The sequence below is a fragment of the Odocoileus virginianus genome, chromosome 26 (assembly GCF_023699985.2).
Source record: "Odocoileus virginianus isolate 20LAN1187 ecotype Illinois chromosome 26, Ovbor_1.2, whole genome shotgun sequence".
In the NCBI taxonomy this organism is placed as follows: domain Eukaryota; kingdom Metazoa; phylum Chordata; class Mammalia; order Artiodactyla; family Cervidae; genus Odocoileus; species Odocoileus virginianus.
The window spans coordinates 9,510,979-9,523,511 of NC_069699.1; the positions used below are offsets into that span (position 1 = coordinate 9,510,979).

At 50.1% G+C, this 12,533-nt stretch overlaps 1 protein-coding gene across 1 annotated transcript in view; it reads left to right on the forward strand.

The window, feature by feature from the left end:
* Positions 1 to 12,013, forward strand: part of CTDSPL (CTD small phosphatase like) — a 120,104-nt gene extending 108,091 nt beyond the window's left edge. The window contains exons 6-8 of the mRNA XM_070455420.1: positions 484 to 576; positions 4,441 to 4,626; positions 8,337 to 12,013. Of these exons, the coding sequence (XP_070311521.1) occupies positions 484 to 576; positions 4,441 to 4,626; positions 8,337 to 8,462 (405 nt within the window). The 3' untranslated portion in view covers positions 8,463 to 12,013. The remainder of the gene's footprint in view (positions 1 to 483; positions 577 to 4,440; positions 4,627 to 8,336) is intronic.
* The last annotated feature ends 520 nt before the right edge of the window (positions 12,014 to 12,533 follow it).

A 12,533-nucleotide genomic window follows, 5' to 3' on the forward strand; every position in this document is an offset into this window, starting at 1 on the left:
ACGGTTTCCCACACTGACAATGAAGGCCCTTCATGCAGCTTTACTGCCCCTGTGCGAGCAACCCCAGACCTGTCTGTGGGCCATGCCCTGACCTCCACCAAAAGGACCACCCCAGACCACGGCCTCTGTCCAGAAACGGCCTGACCCAGAGTGTGTCGCATGAAACACATGTGAAATGAAGGATCTGGGTCACCCGAACGTGGCCCAACCTTTCCACTCACTGGTTCTGCAAATCCCTCCACACCATGTCAGCTTCCCTCTCCCCCTTGGGCGGGGAGTCTGCTCCAAACTCAGACCTGGAGCATACCGTGAGGGCTGTCTGGTCCTGAGCGCCATGTTAGATGACACAGCCCCTCGTTCAGTCCTCCTGGGGTCAGGAGGCAGGGACCGGGTTAGGGATTCTTCCTCCCCAGGGCTCTCAGGGCCCCAGGCTTTCCCCGGCGGCTACTGTGACTGACCTGCATGGTGTCCCTGCCGTTGCAGGTGTATGTGCTGAAGCGGCCACACGTGGACGAGTTCCTGCAGAGAATGGGACAGCTGTTCGAATGTGTGCTCTTTACTGCCAGCCTGGCCAAGGTGGGTCCCGCCCCGGGCACTCAGAGCCCAGCCCCTCCACCCCTGCCCCCGGTCTATTAGGCGGCCCTTTGTTAAGATGGGGGAAGCAGTTTCCATGGTGACAGGTTCCCACCCCAGATGGGGTAGATGCGGGCCATGTGCGCAGCACCCGCCTGAGAGGCTTTTGGGTTACCATAGCGACAGGAGCCCTGGGAACAAACGCTCCATAAAGTTGCTGCTGCCGCTGCTGAAGCTGCCTATCCACAGACCAGGCAACCACAGGCATGTCCCGTGTGACCGAGACAGGCATCTGCATCTCATCTGGTGACTGGCTGAGGCCTCTGTGCACTTGGGTTAGCAGCTCACCCGGGTTTCAGGGAAGAATAAGCATCAAAGGTTCATCTACCCCCGGGGGCCGCATGAGCATTCTGACCGCCCTCAAGAGCCCCAGGACCTCAGGCCCGTCTCTTCACTTCTCTCGCCTCCGTTTCCTCTATGAGATAGGGATGATCCCATCTACTTCATGGGGTGGAGCAAATGAAATCACGCCCAGAAGGAGGATAGCCCAGGGCCCGACTCCTGTTCCGCAGGTGCCTGTGGAGCCCCTGCTGGGCCTCCCATGCGCTGTGCCGGGCACTGTTTCATGGTCACTGCTCCTGGTGTTCATGCTCTGTCATAATTATTCATGATGATAAAATAAGCCACACGTGTTTTGGTCCTGTGGTTTGGTTTGACTCTCTAACCCAGCACCTACAGTGGCCCTGACCAAAGAAAGTGGTTTCTCTGCCCTTACCCACTGTCTGAGGGACCTGGCAGGTTCATAGCACTGCCTCCCACCATGTGGGTGAGCCTGTCCTTTCACAGGTGAACTGAGGTGCCTGCACTGCGTGGAAGGCAGGCCCCGCTCCTCGAAAGCGTTCCTTGCCCATGTCTGTGTCTCCAGCCCTGACCCTGACAGGGCCAGTGCCATCCATTTGTTGGTGGCACCAACAGTGTCTCCATGGGCACCTCAGTGGCCCCAGGATGCGCTCTGCAGGGCCCAGGTTAGACATCTGCCTGTCTGCAGACCTGCTCCAAGGACGCACAGGCAGCTCCCTCCCCCATGTTCCATCTCTATGCGGGCTCCCTTCTCTGCATGGTGGGGACTCTGACCCTGAGTTCCCAGGTGTGCTGTGCTGCTTTGCTGGGTTGGGCATTTCTGGTTTGGGCCATCTCTCTGCCATTCTGCGAGGCTCATCACCAGGCCATAAAGCTTGAGCCAGTGGGGAGGGAATCAGGAGCCCCGGGCTGTCTTCTTCATGCTGAAAATAGAATGCGGCCTCGGGAAGAGCATCACCTCCCCAGTGGGTGCCCTCTCAGATGAACGGTACTGTGCTGCGGTGCCAATGACCCTTCTGGCAGTGCTCTCGGCTGCTGAGGCGCCTGAAGCGATGACCAAAAAAATAACACGCAGGAAGGCTGCACTGTGCTGGGGGACTGAGAGCTGTTTCTTTCCTTTGGCAAAATTGAAAGCACTCTTTCTTGGCATCATCCCCAGCACTTGCTTAAACATCCTTGTTCGGTCTCTCTTCCTGGACGGCTCCCACCTGCCCCTCCATCTGTCTCTCCAGCCCTTCTCTCACTGCTATCCCAGGCTGCCTTTGCCGAATCAGCCCCCATGTGCTGCCTTCCAAGGACTTCAGTGGTGGTCCAGTAGATCGGACTCCATGCTTCCACTTCAGGGGGCACAGGTTCCATCCCTGGTCAGGGAAGTTCCTCATGCCATGCAGTGCATGTGGCAAAAAAAAAAAAAAAACCCACAAAATGTGCAGCCTTCCGGCTTCTCTCCTCCCGAGTGCACAGCTCTGCTGACAGGGAGCCACTGCCCAGGGCTTGGCCCTGAGCTCAGCCCCCAGCCCGCACCACTGGTGTGCAGGACCTCCTGGCCTGCTTCCCTGGGGCCTGAGCAACCTCTGATGACAGAACCCCACAGCGTCTGCTTCCCCATCTAGTGTCCATCCTCCATACACTCACCCACCAAGTATGTCCTTTATACCTGCAGTGTCAGGCACTGTCCTAGGCGTTAGACATACTCCAGAGAACAAGAGATGGTCCATGCCCACGTGAAGCTTACATCCCCATGGCCGGGAGCCCCCAACTAGGACACTCCCTTGAAAGATGTATGCCACCACTGTTGTTAATGATTATGAAGAAATTAGCTAGAGTCAGCTGCTTAAAAATGACCCGCGTGGCACTTCGCTCCCCTCACCTGGAGCCCTAAGCTCACCTCCCTTGGTCAGCAGGAAACCCAGCCTCGCCCCGCGCTCTGCTTCGTCAGGAGGAGGACTCACCTGTGGAGCCAGGATGCTGCTTGCAGCCCTGCATCCTGCAGCCATGACAGCCTTTGCTCTGCACTCGGGCTGCTGTGTGTTCCACCACCGGCCTTCCCCACACCACCAGCCTCGGGCGCTTCCCACTTCCCCGGCAGAGCCTCTGGGCCCCTAGGGGCCTCTGACTGTGCCCTTCACTTGGGTCTTGGTGCTGAGGCCTGGCCTCACATGGCCGGGAGCTGCCACTTTTACCTCCAGCCCCAGCCATTCAGTCTGGATGAAGATTTTCCCTCAGGCACAACCCCTTTATTTCTTCTTTATCCCTTTCAGTGTTCTTTGGGGAAAATTCCCCAGGCCATGGGAGACGGCCAAGCAGGGTGAACCCCAGCTGTGATTTGGGCTCTAACTCTCTCCCTTAAAACTCCTGGGCTCCCAGTCACTGGCCGTGCTGTCTGGGGCTGGGCTGGCCGTGCTGCTCAGAGCTCCTCTAGGGGGCAGTGCGGCCCTGTGCACACCAGCCGGATCCCAAGTCCACACTTCCCTTGGCTGATGCAACTCGTATTTACCGAGCCCTACCAAGAGGTGGCGCTAGTAGTAAAGAGCCCGTCTGCCAAGACATAAAGAGATCTGGATTCAATCCCTGGCTTGGGAAGATCCCCTGGAGAAGAGAATGCCTACCCACTCCAGTTTTCTTGCCTGGAGAATCCCACGGACAGGGGAGCCTGCTGGCAGGCTGCAGTCCAGAGGGTCGCAGAGAGTCGGACCAGACTGAAGTTACTTAGCACATGCACATGCACCAAGAGGTAGTCACCCGCAAGGTGCTGGAGACGTCATGGGGAACACGGCAGGCAAGACCCTGACAGATGACAGAGCCGTAAGGTGGCCCCGGGTGGTGGTGAGCTCTGTGGAGGCGATGGCGGCTGCAAGGCCGGAGAGTTTCTGCAGAGGAAAGTGCAGGAGGGCTGGGAAGGTGGTAAGGAGAGCTGAGCGCCAAAAACTGAGGAGATGGAAGGAGAAGTGTGTGCAGAGAGTGGGGGAGAGAATATTCCAGCAGAGGGGACACTGATGCAAAGGTCCCGACCGTGTGCAAAACCAGCGTGGCTCAAGTGCCTTGAGGTGGAGCTGAGAGGCAGCCGCAGCCGTGTGGGATCTGGCAGGGCCCCGGGGCTTCGTTCCAAGTGTGGCAGGAAGCCAGTGCAGGGTTTGAAGGGTGTTTTCCAGTGGCCGTTCTGACAGCTGCAAGGTGAGTGGAAAGGAGGCCCCAGGGGAAGAGGGAGGCGCCTCTGCGGGCCAGAGATTACAGAGGCCCGGACAAGGGAGTGACAGTACAAACAGAGAGATGCAGGCGGATTCGAGATATTTTTGGAGAGGGAACTGACAGGAATTTCTGATGGATTTGATATGAGAAGTGAGAGAAATGGAAGAATCCAGGGTGTCAGGGAAATACCCAGGATCTTGAAACACCTGCAGTTACATAAGTCCCTTTTTAGAAGAATAGTGTGGCTTTTGCTGCAGGAGGTCAGGGCTCCTGGGCTCTTCCGCGCACCCAACCTTCACTGTGATGCCTGCTTCCCAGTACGCAGACCCTGTGGCCGACCTGCTGGACCGCTGGGGTGTGTTCCGGGCCCGGCTCTTCCGGGAATCGTGTGTTTTCCATCGTGGGAACTATGTGAAAGACCTGAGTCGCCTTGGGCGGGAGCTGAGCAAAGTGATCATCGTGGACAATTCTCCTGCCTCCTACATCTTCCATCCTGAGAATGCAGTAAGTAGCCCCAGGCCGAAGGGACTCAGGGCTCCAGCTGAGCTCTCTGGCCAGGTGGAGCCACTTCCGTACCTTCAAGCACCTGTGCGGGGGTTTCATGGCCTTTTCCTTCGTGAAATCCCAGCTTTGCATTGAGCAGTTACATGACATTGACCATTATTTATGCTCACTGAGCCTCTCTGCCGAAGTTGCCCTCTCTGTCAAATGGGCCTTCTAGGCATGCTGATTCGTGGGATTGTTGGAGGATCAAGTGTGGCGGTGCTTGTGTTGGGTAAGTGCTCAGTGAGCCTGTATCTTCTCAGCATTGTTAGGATCATGACTGAGAAGGTTTTTGTCTGTCATTGGCCTCCTGGATCTGGCTGTTGCCCAGGACTGTGTGACCCCTGTAAATTCAGAAGGTCTGGGTGACCTCTTCAACAGAAGTATTAAGAATGAATAAAACACTTTAGTGAGGTCTTCAGATGAGACTACCAGGCTTTACCACCTCCTAATGATGTTTAAAAAGTAGACAAAATGGGAACATTTCCTACATAAAACTCCCTGGAGCGTGGCAGCTCCCAGTGCCAAGTCTCTGGGTGCAGCACATCTCAGAGCAGGAGAGGCGCCCTCCTGCTGCCAGCCCTTTATTCCAGGAGGCGAGGTCAGCCCTACTAGAGGCTGCTCACCCCTCCACAGTGGCCGCCACACCAGACCTCAGCTCAGGCCCTGGAGAGGATGCTTCTCCCAAGCCCAGGCTTCCCAGTCTCAACGAAAGCCCATACAGGATCTTTTCCTTGAGACCATAACTGTGTTGCTCCTCTTATAACCAAAAACCGAGTTCAAACTAGGTTCACTTTGTGTATAATCATTAACTGAACAAACATTCAAATATATTAAAGTATGCTCCTTTTGATGAGTTAAATTCAACATAATGCATTTTGTAATGTGTCTAACAGATAAGGATTCTTTTTTATCATCTCAATTCCAGGCACTTCCCTGGAGGTCCAGTGGTTAGGACTCTGTGCTTCCATTGTAGGGGGCACGAGTTCAATCCCTGGTCAGGGAACTAAAATCCCACAGGCCATGCAGCACAGCGCCCCCTACCACCACCAAAAAATAAATCCTAATTCCATTATCACGTCTGATAATACTAGCAGTTTCTTGATATTATCACTAATATCCAGTCTGTATTCATCTTTTCCCTATCATCTAGAAATATTTTCTTTTATTTGGGTTGTTTGAATCAGAATCTAAACAAGGTAGGTACATACATTGCTTCAGTATTGTGTTCTTACTGTGACGTCACATCAGGAGGCATATAACATCAGATTGTCCCACTTTTAAAGATTTTAAGTTGCCTTTTGGATTCAGGTGTTATCAGCCTGATCCATCCATTTTAAAATTTTCACTTGACTTTTCACCTAAAAATGTGAGCAGTTGTTGATGATCTTTGCCCTCCATCCACTATTTTATTAGAAATTACAAAATGGTAATTTCTAAACTCTATCATTCTTTCTGCATTGGCTGGAATTCTCTTTTTTTTCATTGAACTTACTCTCATTGATTACTTGATTACCCTAAAATTCAGTTTGAATAGGGAAATCAGAATAAAGTCTTGGTTGTTTTTCTTTATTTTTTCTGTTTTGAGAGTTATGAGATGGTGCTCTAGGAACCTCTAGAAGTAACCAACTTTTTTAGATACCATTATGAAGCTATGGATTTTTTTATGTTATAATTTAATCTATCTATTATCCTTTTTATGCTCAAATGTTCACCTATAGCCAGTGGATGCTCCTTCAAATAACAATAGTCCTTGATTACTTCCTGCTTTCAAGTCCAACAAGGTGTTCCAAACTCATCTTGTCCATTTCTTGCTCCAGCCCTGTAATCAGCCATTTTTCTATGCATCTGATTCCTGTGAGTGAGAATGGTATTTAGAGACCACAGTTTGAGTGGGTTCTCATTGTTATTAGGATGTCCTTTGCTTCCAGTCCTTTCTACTGGACAGAACTAAAATACATCTATTTTTATTTATAGAATGAAGACAAAATCATAAATTCACATTGGTTTTTCCAATTCAATTGTAACAGTTTTTATTTAATTTCCTGTTGTTTTTGTATTTATGTCTCCTCTTACACTGAAACTCATGATTCCTTATTAACATCATTACAGATTTGATTGATCCTATAGTATAGTTTTAACAGTTTCAAAATTGCATTGTTTTAATATTATTACTAACGATAAAACAATTGAACGCATTTAGGGATTTTTTTTTAGCAATTCTACAAACAGAAAACTGTGTTTCAAAATCGCCTGAAATAATCCTTTCTATGGTTATGTCACCGAACTTACATACGTGAAGATTCATTTTTTTGTTGCTTTTTTCCTTACTGATTTAATTTCATTTCAATCATATAACACATTTACATGGTTTAGCATCAAAACTCTCACCAAAGTTTCTCCTTTGGCAGTCTAGTGGTTAGGAGTCCACAAGTGCTTGCACCATAGGAAGGTTTGGATTTGTTCCCTGCTTGGGGAAACAAAGATTCTGCATGACTTGCTGTGTGGCCAAAATTTTTTTTTTTAATTAAAAACAAAACTATCAACAAAGATACATTCAGAGAAATCTTGTGTCCATTCCTGCCCTATCCCCTATTCCCACCCCTTCCCCTAGGAGTAGTCATTTTTTCCTTACTCCTTAGCTTGTTGATTTTTTTTTTTTAATTACATAATGAATTGTTGGCTTACCTGGTGGCTCAGTCGGTAAAGAATCCACCAGCAATGCAAGAGATGCAGGTTCAATCCCAGGTCAGGCAGATCCCCTAGAAAAGGAAATGGCAACCCGCTCCGGTATTCTTGCCTGGAGAATTGCATGGACAGAGGAGTCTGGAGGGCTATGCAGTCCATGGGGTCGCAGAGTCAGATGCGACTTAACGACTAAACCACCACCACCAATGAACTGTTACATTTCTAAACAGTCTTTAGATTTGTAAAAGGGTCAAAAATCTTAGTTTTAAAAACATTTTTGGCTTCCTCGAATTTGTTTTTATGTCTCTTCTTTGCACCTCTTGCTACCACCCTCTAGCAGCCCTCCCCACCTCTCTATCTAAAACTGAAGGAGACTCCCGTCCTGAGATGTTCTATTTCCCCTTTTAACTGAACTCTGCGAAGCATGGGAGGCAATAATCCACGTCTCCGTGCTGTGCAGTGACACTAAGTGGAAGCCTTCTGACACCCTCTCCAAAGATGTCAGTGGTTGGTTGACTGGTGACCTCTGACTTCAAGTGCTCTGAGGAGCAAGGAGTGGTTTGATGCAATAGAAAGAGTGTTTGATGCAATAGAAAGAGTGTTGGATGGACAGAGGAACCTGGCGGGCTACAGTCCCTAGGGTCGCAAAGAGTCAGGAAGACTGAAGCAACTTAGCATGCACACACACAAGGTAGTTATATATTCTGCGTTCTGGCTACCTTTAATGCAGCAGGAAGACAAAGCAGGAAAGTGCATGCCAACTGGATACACTTAACTTTGCCTTCCCGAGCCATCTTCTGAACCAGATAGATTCAGGTTGATTTTAGCTGGGACGGGAGAACAAACAAGTGATGGTGCTGGTGATTACTAGATACCCATCCTCCTTACCAAAGAAGACATTGAAGTGTGGGGGCGCAGTCAGGCTGGACGCGGCCCCCAGGCCTGATACAGCTCTGCTGCCCGCTGCACGCACTGTCTTCCAGGTGCCTGTGCAGTCCTGGTTCGACGACATGACGGACACGGAACTGCTGGACCTCATCCCCTTCTTCGAGGGCCTGAGCCAGGAGGACGACGTGTACAGCATGCTGCACAGACTCTGCAGTAGGTAGCCCCGGCCTCCGCCCGCCTCCTGCCTGCGCACCTGGAACCTCAGCCTGGGACCCTCCTGGCCTCCGCTCTCCTGGGAGCTGAGAGTACGGACACGCCGTGCTCCAGGCCATGGGGCGAGTGTGGCCATACCTACCTGGTTTATTTTTTAAGAACAGAAACAACTATTTTAAAGCGAACTCTTTTAATGAATTTCATAAAGGGACATGCATTTTACTGGATTTGCTTTTCTTAAAACATACCAAAAAGGAAAAAAATGGAAAAAAAAAAAAAAAAAGCTTGGTATCTATCAGAACTTCCTTTTACAACTGTCCTCCCCTCCAAGCAGACAGCCTGTCCCCTTCTACCCCAGCTCAGAGGAGCTGACCCAACTCAGAATCTTTTCCTACAGGATGAAGTGCCTTTTTGAATGTTATTTTAAGCTGAGAGTTAATTTTTCTATGCGACATATTTCCAGACATCTTTTAGTCTTTTATTGTCTTAGATTCTCTAAGAAGATGAATATGACAATTTTCTAAAACCTGGGAGGTGGGGGGGGGGGGGGGTGGCAGGGGATGGGGTGAGTCCTAGGAGCCTGTCTCCCAACAGGTGGGCTGCGCTGACCACTTGTGGCATGCCACAGGGCCAGGTTCCTTCGAGGAGATTTTGTGACTGTGTCATTGTGTACCTTCATTTCCGACCCAGTTTGGAATGTATCCGCAACCGTGTGGCTCAATGCTTTAGGCAACGATAGATCCTTTTGTATTCTTCTTCTTATTTCTGATGGTGACAGATTTGTCTTGAGGTCACATTTTTCCCCTTGAAAAGTGGCATCATGTCGCTTGTGGTTTCACACGACTGCCATACTTCTGTATGTTCTTGGTTTGGTTATTGTTGTCGTTGGGGGTAGAGCAGTTACAGAAAACTCTAAAACCCTTGGATAGTTAAAAAAGGAATTCTGTTTATTGGTTTTTTTTTAAATCTGTCCTTTTCAAAAGTTGGATACCCCATGGAGCTGTTCGGGAATTTTCTTTGCTGCTACTGCGCTGCCACCAAATGGAATTGACCAGCGGCTGTTACACTGTTCTTTGCCACTGTGCCTACGCTCAGAATCTGCTCACTGCTAAGCTGCAGACTTGGACAGGGTCAGAAACCTAGGTGTCCCACCCCACTGCAGACTGCAGACCGCGTTCCCTCTCTGGCACCAGCCTCACAGGTTCAGGAGGGAACAAAGACCAAAGGGCCGGCGCACCTCATCGGTGTGGCGTTCCTTTTCAAACTGCAGTCAGCCTCAGAGCTTGTGCTAAGCTGACCGTTCTCTCAGGAGAACCTGTGGCCTCAAGCCGCCACCATGCTGATGTGGCCCGAGTCCATTTCTTGGGCTTCTCTTTTGAAGCACAGCCTGTTTCTGAGCTGAGGGTGGGGGAGACGCATCTGGACGTGGGACCCATTACCCAGAGCCAGGGAAAGGAAGGGCCCCCTCCCTGAGCTGGGGCTCCTTTTGCAGCCTTTTCCAGTGAGATCTTTTAAGCAGTGCCATGATCCTCGTTTGACAATGAGACGGTCTACATAAAGTATTGCTCTTAAAGATAATTAAAAAAGAACCCTTTCATGTTGGCACCGTTGCCTTAGTCCTCTGTGGGTCAGGCCAGAGTTCTGGTGGGAGCCACCAGCACTAAGAAGATTGGAAAACAGTTGGGGTGAGGGGGGGTGTCAAAGTAAAATTTCTTTTCTGCTTTCATTCACAAAATAGTGAAGCCAGCTGCCAATCACGTCCTCCCAACAGCACTTTGGTCTGCGGACTGCCGTGCTTTCAGGAGAGAAGTAAGTATTTAGGGGTAACCAGGTCTCCCGACACTCTTGAGTGTTCCAAACCCAGTCATCCACATGCCAGTTAAAACAGAAACAGCCCCTTGCTCAGCGTGACCACAGGAAATGACACTTATGTGGCAGGTCTGCACACGCCATACACCTTGATTCGGAAAACTAGTCATTAAATGAACCCACTGCCTTAAATGTCTTGAATGTTGCAGTCAAGTGTCTGTCACGTGTTGACATCCACACAGAAGTTGGTCCTGATGAGACCCTTAGGCCCCCCTGACCTGTGCTCCCTGCTTTGTTGGCATCCCAAGGTCTTACTTGGAATACGGGGCAGCGAGGAGATTCTAGAATATCCCAGGGGAATCAAACCTAGGAATCGTGCCCCACTTCTGATGGAGTGAAGACACGTGGCAGGCTTGAGCCAGATCCTTCACCTGGTCGTTCCCGAGGCTGTGAGCGCCACTGCACTGCGCCGGTGCAGAGCTGGCGGGGGTGGAGCCCGGTTCCTGCCATCACAGACACAGAATGTCTCGGGAGGGCAGCAGGCCCTCCAGGGAGTTCTGGATTCTGTGCACCTTATTCGACCCCACTCCAAAATTCCGTTCTTATTTTAGCCCTTGATTCTGCTTTATGTATATAATCAAAATATCTATATTGATATATATATTTTTAATCATCTACATGTAAATGAAGCAATAGAATTCTAACATAAGGCCAAGAAATGAGATGAATGTTTGGGGTTTATGTTTTTAAGGTAAATACGGGTATTGTTTTTACTTTTTACCTTTTATGAGATTGTGGGCTTTAAAACCTAAGGAAACCTATCTCTGTGCCATATACTTCCCATGTTACCAAAACACCCCCAACTCTTTAGCCAAATGAAAAATCTGACCTCCTGAGTTTCCATGGTCCTTTTGGTACCAGGTTAAAATAAGAGTCTCCTGGACAATTATTTTTTACTTTAATATCTGGAACAGGATACCGTGGGTCATGGACTCTGGCTGGGCCTCGAGTGGAGGCGCCCAGGCACAGTGGAGGTTGTCACTGCTCTGTCTTCCATTGCTCTGGAATCCCACATGTTGGTCCATGGTCTCACCCATTAGCTGTTCGTAAACAACGCATTGTATCCTAAAAAGAAGCACCACCCGTCATAGCTGACGGTTGGTGGGGAAGCTCCTCTGACGTGGTGCCATTTTGATGAGATGATCTTGGAGACATGAGGATGCCCTGATGACACTGACTTGTCATGGTTGCAGCGTTTGAACGCATGGTATGAAAAGGAAATCTGTAAGTCTATAACCTGGCAACATTCTGCAACCCCGTGTATTCAAGATGGCTTTCTCATGAAATCCAGAACCACACAGCCCTATGGTCAAACACTAGTGACGTTTGTGCCTCTGCTTTTAAAAGGTGCTGTGATGGACAGTTGGCACGCCAGGGTTCGAGAAGAATGGATGGTTTGAAGTGCTTTCCTTTACCCGTGCACAATCAACTGGCTGCCTCTGTTCCTATTTTACTGTAAATCTGATGGTGTCTGCTGCTGTTCATTCTCCAGAGAGCTTCTAACACCCCCGCCCAAGGGGTAGAGATGCTAATGTCTGGGTAGTCATGGATTTTTGTTGGACATTTGAATGTGATAAACATCACTGGGGAAATACTACATGTGGAATGTGCACATTTCCAGGGGCGAGCATTGTCAGTCAAGAGGTTTGCGATGATTTCCTTCCTGCCAAAAATAAATACGTGAAACCGCGCTCTCCTGTGGGTGGACTGCTTCTTAGCGCCCCTCCTCACTGTGTTCTCCGTTCTCTCCCAGCTCACAGCCTCACAACAGCACCTTGGGTCTCTCTGACGAGCAGGGCTGATGAGAGCAGGACGGCAGGATCTCAGGAGCTGTGGACCTTGACTCCAAAGGAGCTAGAAAACCACTCTGCCCAGTGTTAGGACCAGACAGAAGCAATCTGGCTCACCATCCTCCCCAAAGGATTCCAGCCCTACCCTCAGGCTTCCACGTGCAGCCTGAAGAAACCACAGCCCCCACCCCGCCCTCTCAGAGCCACAGGCACTGTGGTACCTAAGCCCACAGCCCTTGCTAGCTCAGCGCTGGCTGAGATGCTCTGGTGACCAGGTGAAGCACAGCAAAGGACCAGGAAGAGAATAAGGATACCCAAGACAGTTTCTCGCACTGGGACATCCAGGAAACATGGGCCTCAACCCAGCCCCTCTATACAGGAAGGTAAGGGGCTGCAAGGGTCCCCCCTCACCCCTTCCAC